Below are 22,082 nucleotides of genomic sequence, written 5' to 3'. Positions count from 1 at the left end.
CACACACACACACATCGGTGTGCACTGTACATGGTAAATGGTAAATGGACTGCATTTATATAGCGCTTTCCACCAGATTTCGTTATCCTGCTGTTACCTCGTCATCCACCACTCATTTTCACAGCTGGAGTTTTCCTTGGAGAAACAGTGGCTGAAAAGTGTAAATAGTCTGGGAACGGATAATTCATTTGACATGCCCAGATTATAGATTGTTTTCAGAGCATATCTGTATCGTCCTTCCCAAGACTAATGTTTTTTTTACTTTTTACGACAAGAAGACTGAACCCACTACCCTCTAGTCTCAGACAAACCACCTTCATGATCACCTCTAGGAACTTTAAACCGTCAAAAAAAAAAAACCACAGGACCTTGAAAGAGCTCCGCTAGAAAGAAGCCGTATCGCCAAAGCAAACATGTGCAGAACTCAGAGCCATCCCTGATGTCACAGAGAGGGTCAAAGGTTAAAGAGGCATACGGTCTCCTGGGACGTAAAAGCAGAAATGTAATCTGTGTGTAAAAGTAGCAGACTGAAAGGTAATCCGCTGAATGAAAAAAGAAAGGTCTGTCTGCTCTAATGCAGTCACTCTCCCTTACATCTTACATCTCCCTGATATCTCACATGTGCACAGGTAGGTGGTGTGTGTGCATGGGTGAAATACACACATGGCTACACTGTTACTTAACACAAGTTTAATTCTGTAAATTAAATTATGATTATTGACCCAAATCAAACAAATACCTCTTGAAATATGATCCTTACAAATCAATATTCACAAACTGCTGTGGGACAGGACCACCACACAATAAGTGCATGTGGGTGTGCGTGTGTGTGTGTGTGTGTGTGTGCGCATGCATGCATGTCTGTGTGTGTGTGTGTGCCTGTGTGTGTCTGTGTGTATGTCTGTGTGTGTGCGTGCATGCGTGTCTGTGTGTGTGTGTGTGTGTGTGCGCGTGCATCTGTGCGTGTGAGTCTACTATCATTTCATTTGTAATGAGTTCAAGCCAATGTTTCCTTCTCTGCACATTCTTGTCTTTCTTGCTGTTAACCTGAACTTTCAGTCTGGGATTTAGAATATCAGCTCAGACATATCCAGAGCAGATAAGTACCTCTCAGTTATGCACTGTGCATCTAACTCATTGTCATCATCTTTCTAATCTTTATAAAATTCTCAGTGGACTTTCAAGGCTAGCCATGGCTCGCTGAGGGAAAATGGCGCTGGAAAATAAAACAAGCCGAATACCTCGTAGGCGTTCTTTATGTTCAGCGGCTGCCCGGTGGCTGCTACGTGTCCCACAATGCCCTTGTTCCACTCCAGGCGAATGCAGTTGTTGGACGCCTCCTCCAGCGTGGAGCCCTCGGCCACGTCGAAGAGCCGGCTGACCAGGAACTTCTCGTTGGAGCTGTCCTCGTGCACCAGGAAGAGGGAGTAGCGGTCGGCCGCGATGAGCTCGTTGATGTGCAGAAAGATCTTGTGGCAGAGCGCGGTGATGTCCAGGTAGCTGGACACCTCCCTGACCAGTTCCAGCAGGCGGGCGCAGCGGTCGCTCACCGGCTGCCCCTCGCCGGCCTCCAAACGCTGGGCCCTGAGGGGCATCAGCCGCCTCTCTGAGTCACTGAGGAAAGTCAGGGAGCCCTCCGAGTCTTTCACCACGATGGGCCGCAGGGGCCTGTCGAACTCGGAGGCCGAGATCTTGCGCGTGGGGGTTCCGGGGACCGGGGAGGGGGAGGTCCCGTCAGGCCGGCCGCCCTGGAGCGACGCCGAGCCGGGCTCCGTCTGAGATCTGGAACCTTCTTTGGATGGCTGGATTGTGTGGACTCTGTCAGCGAACCAGGCATTGACCATCTCCCTGCAAGCACATGACAGCTTACTAAATTACTGCTGTACCACAAATGCTTTCCCCAGGGGCTTCAAAACCAAAAGTCAACTGAACAGCCAAACATTCACACAGCTTCCATTTGGAGCTGCTTCCAGAAATGAGAGAGAGAAAGACAGAGAGAGAGACACAAAAGAGCAAACAGCAAGAGAGAAAAGATGACTACGTGATAATGCGCTTTCTAAGAAACAGCCTATTTACCAATGTTCAGATCCCTCAGGCTGGCCTCTGTAATCACTAACACTATTTACTCCCTCACAGTCTCACTGGCCAGAACAAAACAAGCCATTTTCTGCCTGTGACAATTTAACACTCCAGCATCTTGTTTACAGTGATTTTGCTTCTGAAAGCCAGGACAGCAATTAGAGGTCATTAGCGGAGCGCGGCAGCAGAACAACACCACAGATTACACAGCGATGGACTTTTGAATCAGGCTCCATAAAACACCAAGAGGCCCCATCATCTCAACAAAACACAGAGACCTGCATTCGCCGTAATAACACACACGGGCCCGCATTCGCTAAAGTAGGCTATGGAGAAAAAAGATAAGCAATAAGTGCAGCAACACATGCACACACTGGCTCTCACTATGATAAGAGAGAGAGATACAGGTAACAGCCCTCAGGATTATAACTTACAAGCACAGTTAAAAACAGATCAGCTTCTGCTACAGTTCAACAGAAACCTTAACAAACACAGCTAAAGAAGAGAAACATGAGAACTTTATTTTGAGTGCCTATGTTTTCAAGCATTAATCTTCACTGATTCGTTTTTTTGTACAATTGTTTTTATTAGACGTTTTTTTTATACATACAGTATCAGACAGGAAAAGGGAATTGTTTACCTACTTCCTGACATTGGATACCCCAGTTTATGTCATTCTCTAAATAAAAATCCAAGTTGATAAAGTTCAGTGAAAGAGGAAAATCACTCAGTCACTAACATAAACATCTACATACCCCCACCCACCCCTTCCCCACTGCCCAAGACTCAAACAGACACTGATCTCTTCACAAACGCTCATAGCAACACAGCTCAAGACAAGATACATTTTGTTAAAAGGGGTTCCTTTATTGATCAAACCGCTGAATGATTCTTCAACTCCGTATAGGCTACAGTGCTTCATACATTTTCCCCCATATCTCATTGAAGTGTTTCTTTTTGTTACTGTCCGCTGACATTGTCCTTTCTATACTCAAATAGTTTCTGAGTGTTTTCCACTTCTCAAATTTAGGTGCTCCAGTATTTTTCCAATTTTGCAGTATTAATGTCTTAAAAACTAATGAAGGATCTGCCATCCAGTTGGATATCTCACATTTTCCACATTTTGAAAAACACAGATCAGGGGTGTAAATGTCACTTTTCAGTTACACACCCCTGATATCCATCCTTCAATATCCTCCCAAATCTTCCTAATGTTCTCACAATACCAAAAGGCATGTATAAGGGAGTCACTTTAAATGTGACACTTCAAGCATATAGCTGAGGAGTTGGTATCAAACTTAAGAATTTTATCTCTACTATAATATACTATTGTCATCAAATTCTATTGATTTAAACGTAAATTCCATTAGTAGTAATTTCATGTGTGAGTTCCAAACATATTTTCCATTTAATCAAGTTTCTCTTTTCATCAAAATTAAAAAGGATTTATTTCCGTTGCAGATGGAATAGTGGATTGTTTTGCATTATCCAATTTTGTAGTTGTAGGTATTTAAATATTTCTGTATCTTTTAGCTTGTATGTGTTTTCAAGCTGTACACTATACTCCTTTTTAAAATATCTGATGCATTCTGAATTCCACAATTTATCCATGATTGCTTGTATAAGTGGATGCTTTGAATAGTTATTGATTGATTATTCCAGATACGAGTATACAGTATTTAAGGATGTTTATTTCTTGCCCTAACATGTTTTTTTTTCGAAGCATTTAAGCTTCATAATGGAATTTTCAGGTTTAATTTTATGCTTGGAAAAAAGGGATATAAATTATAAGGTTGTAATTGGTCATCGTCAATGTCTATCCATGGTTCCTCATTCTGATTATTAATACTATGATCAATATAAATATTTGTGCGACATAATAGTAAACCACCAAATTTGGGAGATTTAAGCCACCCTCTTCTCTAAGACAATGCTAAACTTTCCTACTTTCCTAGTCTTCGCTGATTCATTAACATTAAAGAGGTACATTCAGAGACAGGTTGGAATATATTATAGACTATTATATCCAATTTTCCCTTTTACATGTCCCTATGTTGCCAGACATTTGTTGGTTCTACAGTAATGGTACTTCACAGCATTATAAGGTAGCAACAGCTAGCATTGATAAGGGTTTGAAACTGAGGTTATGGGTTCAAATCATGGAACACTGCTGTTCCATCTCACTGAAGAAAGGAAAAAAGTAGCATAAACAAGTTGTAAAATGCAAGCAATGAAAGTGTTAAGGGCATGTCAAGGTCTGCCGGCAATATAAAAACTGCCACTGTGGAACGGCAAGAAGATAGCGACTTGGCTCCTCAGCATAACACACAAATGACCACTCTGTAGCTAGAGCGATCCTTTGTGATAACAACTGTGACTGCTGCATAGTTGACGAACCATTTATACTGCTACTTAATGTGTCTTCACTATATATTACAAAATCAATAGCTTTCACTCTACAGAGCACCAGCTCAAAAACTGTATTTGCTGACTGACGAGGAACTATACCATTTTTCATTGACCAACATTTATAGGCTATGTTTTGCTTTGAGTGCAGTTTATTAAATTGAACAAATTCTGACAAAATCATGCACTCTTTTTTGCTAAAAACGCGACAGAAAACACTCCCGTTGACATCTTAAGTGCATCAAAGGGGGTGGCACATTTAATTTCTTGAAATGACCGTGACCATCAAGAAAATATGCTCTTTTCTAAATCTACTTTTGTGTGAGATCAACATTGGAGTCCATATATTCTAAAAATTAGACGTTTTTACTACTCGCTTATGTTATCTGATATCAACCAAATTAGTCCTCTAAACGCTAAACAAATATGGCTGTACTTGAATCACATTGCGATTCTATAATAATACCGAATAAAACTTCCATATTTGGACTGGTCTCTCTCTTTCTCTCATTTCTGATTGTTTGAAAACAGCTGCAAATAGAATCTCCCTTTCTCTTATTTCTGATTGTTTGAAAACAGCTGCAAATAGAAGCTCTGTGAATGTGTATCTGTTCAGTTGGCGAGGAGTTTTAACTGTCGAAACTGTTTTAATGTAATATCCTGCAGTGTCCTTTGCCTCCCCCCTCCGGACAGTATCTGCGGTGACTGTCAATTCATTGTGACTCTGTTTGACTGTCACGTGTAGGCTGTATTTTCCCCTACTGTACAATACAGTGTCGCGTGCGAGAAATCCAAACTGCGATGGTGATAGCCTTTTCCTTTTGGTGCTGTAGACTTTAAATTATAGGCTAATAAATAAATTAAAGCACGGTTGACAAGATCTTTGTCAAAGAAGAACAATTATGAAGGTTCAGTTACGCCGTGAATTCAATTGAGGTTGCACGACAAATTAGTTACAATACTGGATAGATCCAGTAGGCTATAAACAAAACTGAAAACGTCCGAGCTAAACTTCAGGTTTTCAGGTGAAGATCGTGCCCAAAAGAAATTTGTATTCGGTAAAAGGTACCCCGTGAGCTATAGTTTTATCATAAAGCCTATATAATGTATTGTTAAACAAATCATGAAAAGCATACCAGCAATACATTTGGTAACAACACAGTATTTGTGGAATAGAAAAGGCGTTAGTGATTAAATATGAGCATCTTTTGAAATGTATCGATCTTGCTTTGAACGGTAACTGATTACTTAACTAGATCGATAGCGCTGAGAATGAAAAGATGTCAATGAAATCTGAAGTGACAAATGTTGCTGCAGGACAGATGTGCACTATTAAATGTAGCGACATAACTCAATATTGTTACCACAGCAACCCACAATACAGAACAGGTAGGGTATACCTTTGAATCGCAGTGACTAAATACTCCCCTCAACTATACAGCAGTAAATGGTGGCGAAAGACCGCCTTATTTGCACTTTCAGACAGTATGATCGCATATCAGTGAAAACGTGTGCACAAACCTGAAATCAGTTAGTAACACTTAAAGCCTAAGCTTACCTCGTGGCTTTTCTTACAAAGTAGGAGTGAGCGAAGTCCAAGTGATCGTCCAACCATGCCTCCATCCTGTCGCCTGTTTGGGAATCACAACTCTCCATTCCTGAGCCAACTTCCCATGAAATTAATTTAGATTAAATATATGTCACTTCCCCTGTGTTGTTCTTCTTCCAGAGTAGTGAAAGAAAATACGTCTCGCTCAGCCTACATGATGCGCGCGTCCTGACAGAATTCTGCAATGCCTCTGATCTCAAGTCGAGAAGCTGCATACATCGTCTCTCTCGCTCGCTCTCTCTCTCTCTCTCTCTCTCTCTCTCTCTCTCTCTCTCTCTCTAACAACGAGCAAAGGCAATAGGGAAAACATGGAGTAATACTCGCTACAAACGTGGAATTGCACAGGTCGCATTTTTCGATTGACACGCTGTGAAATGTTTAAGATGTATGCCCCGAGTAGCATGCACTTCTAGGGCGTGAATAGCCACACAGTGAGTGCTGAGTTTGTTTACAGCCTCGAAATTATACTCTCCCTGCATTTATTTCCTCTAATTTGTTTTCGTTGATAAAGGGTGAACACAATGAAACAGTAAACAATGGAAAGGGGCACAGGTTAGTATACTGTATCTGTTTGATATGAACAGCACAGTACACCATACATGCACATATATGGTTAATCAGATACTGTGGCATTACATTTCACTGACATTCAGTGAAAGTCACAGTTGAGAAAAAAGGACAGTTGGGGGAAAAAAAAAACGTGCATAGTGTTTCGGGGGGAGAGGGGGATGGTAAAATCAATGGCACCCGTAACGTTGTGATGCTGTGAGCTTGGTGTGTCCTGCAGTTTGGGCTGGTGTTACTTTACCAACAGATGGTGGTTCTTTTTCCTCATGAGAAAACCAAACGTGCCTGAAAGGCATATGGTGTTCTGGCTCTTAAGAGAGAGTGGGGTTCAGTAACGACCAGCCGATAAGTGTGTACCCCTCGGGGCTACTGTGTAAGCTTGACAGAACATAAAGAAGGCAACCACACCCCTCTCCTTCAAGCTGTTGCCCGGATTTGCCTCAATCTCCACAACGGGTCAGGACAAGAAACACAGGCTATCTCTCTTCCAACAGCACTGGAGCACCAGACCATTGGATCAATACTTTAGAGTAGAGCCAACACAGAGGAAGAAGTCAAGCTGTCTCTTTCTTTGGCCCGACTGCTTCTGATTAATTCAATCTGATTGAGCTGTTGATTTAATACTCATCTGGGTTTGATGTCTCCGGTCAGTTAGTTAAAAAATGTGCTGACAAACGGCATGTTTACGTAAATGTCAAAATTCTATGAAAAGGCCATTATTCAATATGGTTTTATTATGAATATCTGGCATTAAACAAAGCTAGGCTATTATATTCACAAACATGAAAACTACTCAACACCTTTTTTTTAAATTGACTAGCAGCAAATTACCTGTCAGGAGAAGAATGACAAATGCAGATCAGTATTCATTTTACAACTATGCGTCTTAATGAATTAATCAATAAACTAAGGAAGCCTAATTAATTTCCCTATAAGAATAGAAACAAGAGCTGATTGTGGGTCTTGAGGGCCAAGGTTGCCAGACATTTCATGATGCAATAAACATATGACTAAAGTACAATTACGAAATCTACAAAGGTAAGATTTTTTTAGGATGACAGGTATGGCGGCTTGTGTAAAAAAATTTTTTTTTTTAAAAAGCGGATATTTTTGGGATATCATTGAGCCACAGGAGCAGATTTAGATTCTCTTTTGTTGGAGAGACGAGTGTGATGGTTCACCTGTCAGTCACAAGTCAAACAACGCTCTTCTCTGGGAGCAATTTAAACAGTGCCTCACTCTACTGTAAACTTTGACTACACTTAGAGCCATGGGGAGATAAGCGCACAGCACTGTAACTTTCAGAGTGCAGGATAGTAAATTACACAATGCTCTTCCAATGTGCATTTCATATGAGATTGACTACTAAAACAGAAAATGACCTCTCTTTGTGGGGACGTTCTCTGCCCATTTTACAAAATCTAAAATGAGAAAATTTTGTGTATTACATAATTCCAGTTCCATGAGAAAAATCATCCTAACCATGTTTAACTAATTATAAGATTATAGGCTACACTGTCTTTTACAAGTCCCAGCGTATTTTCTCATTTTAAAATGTTCGCATGAAAATCCTCCCTCTTAAAACAAGAATACTTTTGTGAAAACAATGTTCTCATTCTGTCAGTTGTGAACATTTTGTCAGATGTTGGAAACTATAAGACATTCTGTGCATACTGAACAAGCAGTATAAAAATAAAATAATTTATTTCTGTTTTCCTGTACATTTGGGAATGAGGTTGTAAATTAAAGTACCTTAATTCAGTTCCAAACACTGTGCTCTTTGCAGGTAGTAAATCAGTTTGGTCCGCAAGTACTTAATTTTTGCATTCTCTAACTCTGCTTGAAATGTTAGTTTTGATGCAAAAATTTGTAAATATTTACCCTGGATATGTCACGTGTTGGCATCTGCCTCTAATGGGAGCCTCCCACAGGAACTGCTCTATAGAAAAGTCCATTTACCCACAATTCCTTAGAGCTTCATCCTGTACTAACGGTCATGGGACTTTGCCCCGGAGTCTGTCTAAAAGGGCCAACAGTAAACATGTGTCAGTGAGAAATATGTGTGGGATTTACAACTTTCGCACTCTCTGACATAAGTCTACTTAACTGAGTCTTGTCTTACAGCAAGAAACCATTGAAATACATCATGGTTTGTGTACACTTGTCTTTTATCAAAGCTATAAATTTTAAACTGGGAGACTTTATGTTTGGGGGAAGAGGACAAGGGGAAATCCCTGTAGTAGATTAGCAAAATAGAGGCATTATGTACTGAAAAATAGTTGTCATCCATTAAATCCATTGTTATTGAACAGAGCTGAGCATATGAGAATGTACCTGCGTAAAGAAAGTTTTTTGTCCCAACGCATGCCCGCATTGTGTGTGTGTGTGTGTGTGTGTGTGTGTGTGTTTGTGTGTGTGTGTCTGTGTGTGTGTGTGTGTGCACGTGTATATGTGTGTGTGTGTGTGTGTGTGTGTGCATGCATGTGTGTGGCAGAGCTGAGTATGTAAAACAGCGCAGCATGAGTTGTGTTGTCACTTTCTATAGCTCTTTGTCCAATTCATACTTCTTTATGTACCAATCGGACAAGCGCAGCAAGCACTGTTTGAAATCTGCTGATCTCTCTCTCATTTGATTCTCAGCCTCAGATGCCTTGCCCTGTAAGCCACATAAAGAACCTTTGACTCTGTCCTCACGTCACAGACGAGGTCTGAGGCGACTACAGGTGTCTCTTTCTGAGGGGGACCCACCAGGGACGTTTCCCCCGGGACAGGTGCGATTGAATTTGGGAATGGGTACAGTGCGAGTGCACAGTCAGGAAGGCTGGGTGGGGTGCTCTTGACACTGTCCCATCTGAGAAAGCACAGAACAGTCCCTGTGGCCCGGAGGAGACATCTGGTGTAAGCAAAATGAAAAGGAAAAAGTCTCTCGGCCCAGATGTAAATTCCCATGGGCGATTGTTCTCAGAGATGAAATAATACATTACTACCCCGCCTTTCTCTCTCAACAGTGGAGTGTCTGGGCAGTGTCAGCGATTCCCAGCTGTGATATTGTGAGAATGGCCGATGCAGCATGCAGCGAAAGTTTACACTGAAGGACGGTGTGGTCAGAATCGCATTCCGACGGAAGCCATTTCCTGGGACGGCGGAAACATGTTCAAAAAAAGTGAAATATCACTGGCTTGGCAGGACCCCAGTTTTTGAAGTTTTGAAAATGTGGGAGGGGAAAACCGTTAACAGATCTGTCCTACGCACATGACATCTTCGTGAGACAGTTTTAAAGAGGGGCAACATGGCAGTGTTTTTCATACAAAATGAGGACTTTGGAGTGCCAGTTGAGATTATCTTGTCTGCTTAGAGTGATAAAACGTTTTGGCTTAATTGCCACTTGCCAGTGTGTTCCTCTGAAGTTCACGAACACTGTGACCTTTCTGATGATTGCAATTATCATCAAGCTCTGCCATACTGCTACAAAAACATTCAAAACCCTATGAGTGGCACGCTGACTAAGGCTAAGAGCACACTGTACAGAACATTGCACCTCTACTAAGCCAAGGCTCACTTCTAGTGAAAACATATATTGGCATGCACATATGTGTGTATAACACCATGGTCTCTCAAATTCCAAATTCCAGAATTTACTTTGCAGTAACTGAATGCAGGGTTTGTGATTTCATATCTTCAGCACAACTCGGTTTCATGTCCATCCATCCATTATCTATACCTGCTTATCCTGGGCAGGGTCGCATGGGGGTGCTGGAGCCTACCCCAGTATGCATTGGGCGACAGCCAGGAATACACCCTGGACAGGCCGCCAATCTATCACAGGACACACACACCATACACTCACACACTCATACCGATGGGCAATTTAGAGTCTCCAATTAGCCTACCTGCACGCCATTGGACTGAGGGAGGAAACTGGAGTACCCGGAGGAAACCCACGTGGACACGGGAAGAACACCCAGGACCTTTTTGCTGTGAGGTGACAGTGCTACCCACTGCACCGCCATTCCTCCCCTCTGTTTCATATCTATTATTTTATGGCTAATATTACTGCTATCCTGTCCATGTTTTCATAATTGAATTCCTAAAATTAGGAAATTCTCCAAAGCATTCTCATCTGTAGAGATCAAACCAAAACCACTTTAGAGACACTCAAAACTGAACAAAATAATAGGAGTAGAGCAGGTAGGCCAAGAAACCCTGGAAAATCTATGGTCTCTGTTATTGACAATCTATAATAATATCTAATTATAGTGGCTCTAACAAATTCTGGAGGTATAGAATGGAAAAACAATTAACCTCACTTGACATCAAAATTGTGCATTCTTCTTTCATTCTTCAGCTACTCGTGCATAAGCATATTTTATGAAAATACCCATTGCCCATTAAAATAGCAGGGGTTGTAACATTTTCATTGTCTATGGTGATTTTCTATATTCATCTCAAAAAGTAGGTGGGGGTTAGGGTTGGAGTCAATCACTAAACCCCTGCAATGACAAATACTGTGATTTAGCAAAATCCTTATGTTCTCTTAAATTCTATGATGAGTTCTGGCTTCAAAATACTCAAAGTCTGAGAATGCCTTCACTTTATCTCCTTGTTCAATGGTCCGTAGCATTTAAATAAATAAAAAATGAAAACAGTGTGTCAGAGTCTCAAAAACCCATTTATTTAGTAAAGTTGTGAAAGTTTTGAGGCCTGTATTTCAAGAAAAATATCTTTTTTCCAACAATGGCTGCATCCATCTGGAATGCATCTAGCAGGCTCCAGTGTAATAACTCAGAATGCCTCCTATGCCATAGAATTATACCTCACCTCCATTTGAACTCTGTTGCCGTGCACTGATTTAGAAAAGTAAGAAACGGTTCAGTTTTCTCGAGGTGAAGGAAGGTCCATCATTAATCTATCTGTCTGAAGGGCTCCACTTTTCATACATTGGTTCACATGCGACATCTCACTAGGCACCTCTGAGCATACAAAAGAACAGTGACTGTTTGCATCATGGGCTGTTTCAGAAGCAAGGAGGTTTTTTTCAGAGAACTCCGTAGATGTGTTAAAATATTCTCATGAGGATTTTACAAAAAATTTTCTATAGAAAAATAAACAGACCAGAAATCCTTGGCTCTCCTTCTGAAAATAAAACTACAATATAGTAACTATGCAATGGTTCACTCAGTTATTGTAGTATATTTTAAGAGTTGCAATGAATTGCAAAAGTAGTGTGTGTAGTGAGTTTATAACTGGCTGACTACTTTCAATAAAAACAAATCAGATATAACAAACAAACATTTTCCCTTTCAGGAATTGCATTCCTTAGATTTTACGTTCATCCTGAAATCAGGAACAGATTTAATCCCAGGATCCAAGCTGATGCAATCTCATATCCTAATGAAAAATTCAAGAAATTGACAGGTACTTCCCCTATGCCTTTTCAATGGTAACACAAGGGGCCCTGGTGGACTTAAAACAACCTACTACAGTGCCCGCAGACCAAAACCAGTGGTGTGCCACCTCTGTGAGTTCCCAGTCATACAGTAGTTATGATATACTGTAACACAGACTTGAGTAGAGATGTCTATGCTATAGGACTACTCAACTCCAGATCCTGAAGACTGCAGTGTCTGCAGGTTTTTGCTCCAACCATGCACTACACCACCTGATTTCACCGATGAGCTCACGTCCTGGGCCAATGAGGCAAAATAATTAGTGAAATTAAATGGTAAGGTGCATGGTTGAAGCAAATACAGCACTTGCAAATACTGCGGCCCCAAGGACCTGGAGTTGAGTAGCTGTAAGGCAACATTTGTTTTCAACTTCGACTAACAATTAAATTCAATAAGAATTTTTTTCCTTCACATAATTTGGCGAGTTCAGCAATCAGTAAAACGTACTCAGCAGGGAGAGTCTGGGAAGAAAAAATAAACTGCTTTCATTTACATGGGATTCAAAGTTAAAGATGAGTGTTGATTATACACAGGCCTAAAAGTCTGTGCTCATGACAATCCATGTATACTGAATGACTTCAGCCCACTGAGGCAATCAATGAAATGATCAAAGGAGGTCAAACCTACCCAAACATTCCTATGCGTGCTGAACAGTTAACAGTTCTGAATGTATTATCCCATTCATAAACACATACACACATGCATGCACACAAACACACACACACGTACACACACACACACGTGTGCACACACACACACACACACACACACACACATACACACACAAATACAGCATGTTTTAGGTTGAGGAAACTTGAGATGCATTGTGCACCTGACTCATCATTCTCTGTGTACTTCCTCAACAGTAGGAGATGGACGACCTTGAAGCTAATTCATGCGCACACAGCACCACCTACTCCTCCTGATAGGCCAAAAGCCATGCTGAAACAGCCAATCACTGTTTATTTGCCCTGTTACCACTCATACTGCAGCTTTATCACTTATGCAAGGGAGGAGAAAATTATCTCTGTTTTTGTACTCCCAGATAATAGCATTTGACCTTTGAGGTGGTGGGTTAAAGTTTTAATGCAGGCTAATATATTGGTCATTTAAGCAGCAATGTGTCCTCCTCTGAGACAGGAATTACAGAACGCCTGCCTCCTCCTCTCCAGTCAAGCTGTAATCCACATCAGAAATGACACCCGATTGTAGACAAGAATAACATATATCTTTGAATTGCTGCCTGTTAGCCTCACAGAACCACAGGACAAGTGATGGCCAAATTCATTCTCTGGACAGTTCAACCTGTGGACTGTACAGTAAGTTCCTCAAAAACACCATTACTCATCGATCATACAAAGGTTCATGCGACTCCGAGACCTGGACAAACCTACAGCCAAACTCTGACAAGCAGCAGCTGTTGATCTTGCCTGTGAACCTATCTGAGCTGACGTTTTGTGGCAGCCATAATGTATTACACAATTACCAAGTAGAAAACCTGGAAACATATGAAGATTTGTTTCCTTGTTTTCTACATGGTAATTGTGTAATTTCCCCAGTTTATTACTGACAGTACTATAAATAAAATGCTTGGGTCATGAGTCATAGAACCTCTCTTTACTTTCGCTTTTATTTAGCCTTTTGAGATGTAAGATCACATGTGATTCGAATCTTCTTAACTGAACATTCTAATGCTGATATAACAGTCACTACTGGTAACTGAAAGCAAAGAAGTTAAAGAGTAATTGCACTCACTATTTCAGCCTGGCTCCACCTACTACACAATCTTGAACAATGCATCCGGGGTTGGGTATCGATATTATTTAATTGTACATTTGAACAAAGAAATTCACAGATGTATTCATGAAAGTATTTTCACATATTTGCCACGTTATTTAATCCCTGGTCAAAGTTTATGGATGGAATTTATTTGTGAGATTGCTTCTCTAGAATAATCTTTTTAAATAAGTAAAAACATAACTAATCATTTTTGTGACCTACATTTTAAAGACTCTTGTTCTGTTTGTTTCAGTGTCTTCCTTTGAGTCTTTTCTTGAATCCATTAATCACTGCCTAAAATGATTGTGAACTCATTTCATATTGAAATGTACACTGAAATATAGAACTCATGTGATCCAATGAAACTGCATAATTATATTTGAATTTTGAATACGACATGGTAAATTCTTTGAGACTAAAATTACACCATAATGCAATTATGGATTGTTATTTTTAAACAACTGTTATTATCAATGAAAAAAGCCCTTTTCCAGCTGGCAAAAAAACTTTTAATACTTGGATCCTTGCCTTTGAGAAACAAAGCTTTCAGATTCTAGGACAGAGGTTGGCAGTTCCAGTCCTGGGCAGCTGGTGTGTATGTAGGTTTCTGTTTCCACCGATTACCCTGGCTAATGAGCTATTTGGCTGTATATACCAACACTGATTCAGTATAGATTAGATCACAGTAAAACATTTCACATAGGGACACAAGAACAGTCTTTGGCTGTCATTCATGTGCTTATCAGGAAATGCAGCTAAAATGTCAGATGGCATAAATGTTAGGGCTAATGAAATAATTTATCCCTGAAGTTGGCATGAACATCAGATACAAATATGGCCCTTGCTGCCCATCTCTGTTTTAGGATGTTCATAAGAGGTATTAGGATATGTCCAAAGCCTTTCGCTGTGTTGTTGTGGTCTCTCCTGAAACTATCCAGCCTCTGGGCTATGGAGGAAAGTGTATGTCTTGAGCTTGTTAAAAATCTCTAGGGGAAAAATACCACTTGAATAACCTAAAGCAAAATGTTTTCCGTCTTACAGAGAAGGGACCTACCCTTAGATGGAAGTAGGCGCGGGCACCTGATCCAGGAAAACCATGCTGTTTTGTAAAGTCACTGGGAACCTAGGTATTGCGTGCAACATGCAATTGTACCCATACTTCCAGCACTACTCTGCATTACACTACACGATGTACCCATTTATTTGCTCTGCTGATGTCTGTGTCTAGGGCAACACAGATAGCTACATAGTTAAAGCTGCCAACTTCCTGTTTAAAAGTCCTGATTCCTAGAACTAGAATATGATTCTGGTGATCTGTTTCATGTTATATAGTAAGTTATATGACACCACAGTAAAAAATCATTTTGTAAATTGACAATGTCATGACCTTCTGTTTGGATTCTTATGATTGTTCAGAAAAGCTCTGCCAAAGATCTTCAAGGAGTCCCCAAAACCTTGCGTTTACTCCCTGTTATCTAGAGAGAAAAGCATAGCTGTAGCTGTATAATTCGTTAACCACCGACACATTCTGTAACACGGTTTTACAGCTGCATATTTGTTTTACCAGCTAAACGAAAGTACTTTGCCCAAGGGCACATCCTCATATCTCTGTAGGTTTCAAGCTATTTCCCCACCTGACTTCTCTAGTTGTTTATACTGAGGCTACATCTCAGAGGAGAATACTCCATTTCCATAGCCAGTCAGAGACACAGTGTTCCCTCTCCAGGGAAAGGCTGAGCTGTACTCGGAATGTGCCAACAACGCCAACGCAGCTTTCATCGTTAATCAATAAATATTCCAAGTATCAGTCCAACTGGAATACTACAGCCCAGTATCTGCGATTATCCGCGAGTCCGAGAAATGGCATGCCGCACTGCCTGATAATCAGTCACTGCTAATAATTGTAGCTGAACTTATTCGGTTAGTAGTTTGTAATTGCACCAAAACAAGAGCTATTGTGATAGGGTTAATCAGGAATGTGAGCTAAGGTGACAACTATTTCGCCTGGAATACATTGATTGTAGAGAGAGTCACCCAGTTTGCATTCTCCTACATAAACACACACATACACACACGCACATGCACACACATGCCTGTTCACATGTAAACACACAAAGATGTACATGCACACACACGCACGTGCATACGCACACACATGCACACGCATGTGCGCGCACAAGCACATACGCACACAAACACACACAACCATTCACGTGCCAAAAAGATCAATTATTTTCTCCTGCACAAATTCCTTATCACCGCATGCTACTGTACCTTTAGAAATGTTTCCTCAAAGTACCGTATCAATTTTCTGATTCTCTTCCTTGAGGATATTTGAACTCTGCCACAGTACCTCGTGCTGTTATTTGAAATATGGTTGTGATACTACACTAAGGCAGCCCCTCCTGTGGCTGAAACCACCTGCTGCTTGCACACAGACAAAATTCAGAGAAAACTCGATTTCGGGTTGCATCAATCACACGGTCCATACCTGTGTTCTCAGGAGAATGAAGAATGATCTCATTTCCATGGGAATTCAGTGGGTTCCTAAGATCCAGATTCCAACAAAACAGAGTTCTGCAGCGCTCACCGTGCAGCCGGAGAACAAAGCAAGCAGCCGCCCAGGCAAGAATGAACCAACAAGCTTATTCCCAAGTACGCGATAAGTACAAAAGACACTGGGGATGTCCATATTTGGCCAGCTAACATTTATTATCTTCCTGGTTCTGTTCTGTTTATTTGGCCTCACATGGGAATTTATTACGCCGTTTCCCTTTGCATAAACCTTTGCCATCCTTCAAAAAAATGCTTACGTTACTAATGGCAATGCATGTCACAACTTTAGGACAGGAAGCACATTGACATATTATCCTAATCCCAGCCAGGCATGGCTCCAGATGCACTTTGTCCCATTCATATAAAAACCGCAACTCAGTTCTGGGAGGGAGAAGTCCTTGTCTCACCGCATTATTGCTGTTAATCCGCCAACTTTTTTCCACATTTCACACATGATAAATTCCTTAAGAAGGCTATCATGACATGTTGTTTTTGGGGCTGCTCTTCAAGTTTCCATCTCCTCTGTGACGTCAGCCACACGTGTATATCTACCCGCCGTTTGCCGTTATATTTAGAATAAGCACGCAGAATAACAGGCATGAAGAACTGGAATTTTATAACAACAATTGGAACTTGGCCGTCTCATCACCTTCCCCCTGTGGGAATTAAGAACTGAAAAGCAAATGCACTGCTGTGTTGGGGGTGGAGGTGGAATGGGGGGGGGAGGATTCCAAGGGCCCTCAGAAAATATTATAACATAGGATTTTCTGGAGTGGCCTGGGGTGTGAGAGCTTTTCATGGGACCTACAATCCCTGATGGCGCCTCTGAACACAAGAAAGACAAAGCACTCCAACTAGTTAATTAAAATAAAGAAGAGTTTGAAATCTCAGTGTCAGGATCCTTTGACTGAAAATAGACATTCATGACCTGTGGTGGGCACTGCAGTCAGCAGCAATCTTTTTCCATTGCTGGTGGCTGCAATTACAGTATAATAGCAACCACACAGATGTTGCTTTGCTATATCTTCCTATCACCAAGTCATGGTTAGTGAAATGGTCTTCAAGGCTCAGCTCAAATCAAACCTTTGACCTCTCTATTCCTCGATGCACTGAATTTTCTCTCTCAAAATAAGAGAGGAAGAAAATACCAAGAACACAGAAGCAGTTCCATGGTATGTGTGTCTAATGCAGGGACTGAGGGCAAGTCTCCTTTGTAATTTAGTCTTGGCTCCAATATCAAAACAGAATATCCATGACAAATTAAGTTTAGGCAGAATGTAATATACAGCAAATATCTGAAATTTCGGGAATAATCATTAGCAGCACTCGAAACAGAGACTTGATGAGTAACCTTAAACCATAAAAAATGATTTTTGAAAAATACATGCATTACCATCAACACACTCTCCCAATCAAAAGACACCGCCAACCAATGTTCTGTACCGATCACACACGCCACCAACAGCACACTAGGCCAGCCAACATACACCACTAGCAAATGCACTCTGCGAGCACATTCAACACACATGACCAACTGAACTACTGTAAACACTGTTTTAACAAATGTGCTTTATTGCCATTATACCATTCAACAAAAACAATAAGTAAACGTACCATGCCAGGTGGCACGTTACGTATTTAAATTCTTGGTAATCATTGGTCACAAAATCATGGAGACACAAGACTTGTATTGTCATTATTTTTTAGTCATCAAGGACCTCAGGATGATTGCGTGAGAACTGAAGAATAAAGCATAAAAAAGCATAAAGCATAGAAATTGCACGAAAATGACCGCTCATGAAAATGAATCAAAGCACACTCCTTTGTCGTACAGTACATATTTTTGAATGAAATTATTTAAATATATACAGCAATCAACATATATTTCATTTTACACTTATTTTCTTCTCCGCCGCCCTCCCCTGGCGTAATCCACCGAACACAAAAGGCGGGAAAAGGTTTTCAATCACGGCGTAGGCCGCGCTCATTCACGGCGCATTGTGCTTCCGTTCCACGCTTCGGCTCGGCCTTGCCCCGGCGAGAGAGCGGCGAAGCTAATCACCATGCCACTGATGATAGATTACAGCCTGCTTTCTGAAGGGAAACCGATCAAAGGAACGCTAACCTGATTCCTGTGCGGGGCGGGCACAAAAAAACGGCCGCCGCGCCACAATCACGGGCCCTCAGGTGCCCCGCCGGCGGGCAATTCAGACGGCTGCCCTTCGTGCCGCCCGCGGCAGGAAGGAGCTGGAAATGCCCGAGCGGAACCCTCCCGGCAGCCGGAGACACCCTCTGAAGTCTTTTCAATCACTGCAGATCAGCGCACGGGGGAATGGCATTTTATAATTGCAATGTCATGTAGTGCATTTTATATCTGAAAACAGATTATACAATGCATTCTGACTCGTTTTCCCCTTGTGAATTTGAAAGGTATAATGATTAAAAAACGGGTGTAAAAGAGTTCTCATACTTTCTTTTATTTGTGTGTTTAACGGCATGTGGCAGTTTTATCACTGAATGATTCTGCAATATCTGTGTTGAAAATGCATGTGTAGGTTTCCCGTGAAACACTGGGAACTGTGGTGGCCTGGGCTATGTAACCGCATACGAGGTTTAGCACAGGATAGTGCTGGAAGTCTGTTGATCTGCAGGACGCTTGCTCTCGTGAGAATGTTTCCGAGTGGTGTCAAAGCCGATCAGAGATGGCAACTTTTTCTCAGCACAAAATGAAAGAAAGAGATTTTAGTGTTTAAGTTTGGAATGTGGAACAGCCCTGATAGTGGTGAAACCGCCATATATAGCAATGACGAATCTTAGGATCAGGCATGCGAGTGGTAACAGCTAAGCTACTATCTGACCTTCCCACATCACAGATAAGCCATCCACACTGCGGTATGCAGCATCAGTAAAAACAGAAATGCAAAAGCCTTTCCACCACTTCCAGGCCTTATGAAAACAGCACTCTTCCCAATCTGTTAGGTTACAAATGCAACTTGATACCCCAAGTATTTCTGAGATTGAACATACCTTTTAAACTTTTTGTTGCCCTGTATGTTTTATGCCATGTATGCTTTGTTGCCCTGTATATTTTGATGCCCCATGCAGACAGTGTGTGTTTCGCCACAGCCGAGGACCTAATCAATACAAATACCAAACTAGCACCACACTGTCTTGTTTAACCATTCTGACATCTCTAAACTGAGCTTTTTTCTTTTTTTAATCACCGTTTGAAAATCTGATACTGAAAACAAAGAACATATCAACCACCATCCCACAAAACATGACATGTTTAAAAAATACTGTGGAGCATTCTGGTTAGACTGCTTTTTGGTTGTGAGATGCTGTGTTCCTCAACATGTTCTGTCAAAAAAAAAAACATTCCAAGCATGTCATATTCACAACCCATTTGAAACATCCCCTGATGGCTATCATGTAGTCATGTAAACACATCATGGAGGATTTGTGTCTATAGAATATTCCGTATATAAACACCGCAATGCCAGATTTGTTGACCATTGCTGACTTCTCTGATAAAATGACTATGAATAACCATACACAATTCAAACTATTAAAGTTTAAGTCGAATAACACAACTGAAGAAAGCATTCTTAAACTTCTCCTGAAATTTTCCCTCTGCCTTAAAAATAACACTTAAGAGACCCAGGAGACCAGAAAAACATACTTGGGGCATTTACCCCAAATTTCTGGGAATGTTCCAGGAAGCAGAAATTGTCATTTGGGAAAATGCCTCTAACATCATACCGAAACATCTTCAACAGCTTAGCAAAACAGTGTTGGGGTACATGTCATGCCAGCTGAGTCAATTCAGAAAATTACATTAATTTCATGAACTGAAAAATGCCCATAATGATCTATGCAGATTTTTGTCATTCCCAGAGCCAAACGAATTGAAATGGAGTCGAAACAGAATATACTCCAAATTGCAAATAGACTACAAATTTGATTGCCTTTACATTCCATCATTGCTTTCATGTTGCTCCTTACCGGCACCACAAATCTCGCCCACGATCCTCGTTCCATGTACCGCACCTAAAGGCTTCCTTTGAATAAGTCACACCTTATGGAAAGAGGGACAACTGAGAATATGGGGGGCTCTCTCTGGTATGAACATCCTGCTCCATGCTGACCAGATAGTGGAACCACATGACCAACACTCAGCCAATAGGGATCGTTCCCACTCAAGTGGTGAAAAAGGATGCTTACCAGCCCCATGATGCTTGCCAGCCCCAGGTTTCCTTAACAGGGCACCCCACTGCATCAGACTCTACTGTAACGACCCCCGGGGCCGCTCTGTGTAAAAACACTGTCCCAGAACTGCGTGATTTACAGTGTGTGACTCTTCTGTTCAACATTACGGGTTATCACAACAACCCCGAGAGTGTATACTCATCTCAACAATCCACACTACAGTACCAGGAAACACCAAACCTGTCTTTGAGACGATACACAAACTCAGGCAGGAACATAAACACACGTTGCCCTAACAAGGCTAAATAGTGAGCAATAAACAACACAGAAAAACATCTCACGCAACAAATCTTGTGGCGGCAGTCTTGAAAAAGAAAACAAAAACAGTCCCGGACATGAATTACACACAATCACGCTCCCGCTCCCGCTTTTATGTTCCTCTGAAGCAGTGCTTTGTACTCTTTATGGCAGTGCGAAACGGTCAGCCAGTGTGCTGAGTTCTGAGAACTTCCAAGAATCTCTCAATGCTGCCAGGTCTTAATGGCAGGCACACAAAGCACACGCACACACACACACACACGCACACGCACGCATCGAGACACACTTTCCCAACTGTGAGCGCGTGCTCTGCTCTATTGTTGTGGAAAGGACACTTGTGCTCGGTGAAGTTTACCTCATAAATCGTTAAAGGCTTTTGTAACTGCTCCATAGCGGGAGGGAACGCTCTGCTCTGGCTGGTCTGAAGAGTGCTGGCAGCTCAGCCTCCCCGTCTCGCAGACACAGACGCAGCTCACGGAGCCCACGAAGACCAAACCCTCCGTCACCCCTGCCCGTACCCCCGTACGGCGCATCCCCGTCCCCCTGTACTCACCCCATGGCTGCAGAGCGAGCTGGGAGCTTTCCGCCCTCTGCAGTTGCTGCCGCTGCCCCTGCTCTCGGATTAGAAATAGCCTGTTGCGAGTTCTCTCTCTTTCCCCCCCCCACCTCCCCCCCTCCAACCCTTTTGTCAAACTTTTTTTCTCTCTGGCTCCAAACTGGATGCTGCCGAAGCAGGATGAAGATGTTTGTTAATGTCCTTTTTTGGGGGCAAGAAGGGGACGGAGAGAGATTTTTAATTGCTCCCGCTGCCATGGGAGGGACCTTAGCAGACACACCCCCTACCCCACCCCCCGGTAGCAGCAATAGCTAACCATACAGATTGGAAAGGAGGGCTCCACCATATTAATTTTCAGGTTTGGTCAGTGAGGGACAAGGCCACAGACCTAGCCCTGTGCCCTGTGCCCTGCCCCGCCCCGCCCCACACCATCCTGCCCGGCCCCCAAACCACCCTGTCCAGTCCCCCAGGTTAATGGCACTGAGCCCAAAGGTGGAACTCTCCTTACCTTTCAGTGTAAACTAACTGGGAATGAAACACACAACCTTCTGGCATT

The 22,082-nt window shown here is 41.9% G+C and overlaps 1 protein-coding gene across 5 annotated transcripts in view; it reads right to left on the bottom strand.

The window, feature by feature from the left end:
- Nucleotides 1-21,655, bottom strand: part of pde5ab (phosphodiesterase 5A, cGMP-specific, b) — a 56,501-nt gene extending 34,846 nt beyond the window's left edge. Inside the window, exons 1-2 of one of the 5 annotated variants that reach the window (XM_035426579.1) lie at nt 21,524-21,655; nt 1,242-1,848 (exon numbers count right to left, since the gene is read on the bottom strand). In XM_035426579.1, the coding sequence (XP_035282470.1) occupies nt 1,242-1,848; nt 21,524-21,528 (612 nt within the window). In that variant the 5' untranslated portion in view covers nt 21,529-21,655. Of the gene's footprint in view, nt 1-1,241; nt 1,849-6,043; nt 6,334-16,378; nt 16,479-20,448; nt 20,523-21,523 lie in introns of those variants that run through there. The other 4 variants (XM_035426581.1, XM_035426580.1, XM_035426578.1 and 1 more) reach the window with 4 other exon arrangements.
- Between the last annotated feature and the right edge of the window lie 427 nt (nt 21,656-22,082).

This window comes from Anguilla anguilla, chromosome 7 (assembly GCF_013347855.1).
Source record: "Anguilla anguilla isolate fAngAng1 chromosome 7, fAngAng1.pri, whole genome shotgun sequence".
Classification (NCBI taxonomy): domain Eukaryota; kingdom Metazoa; phylum Chordata; class Actinopteri; order Anguilliformes; family Anguillidae; genus Anguilla; species Anguilla anguilla.
Note: the sequence above shows the minus strand (reverse complement) of the source record. Positions and strands in the feature narration are given on the sequence as shown.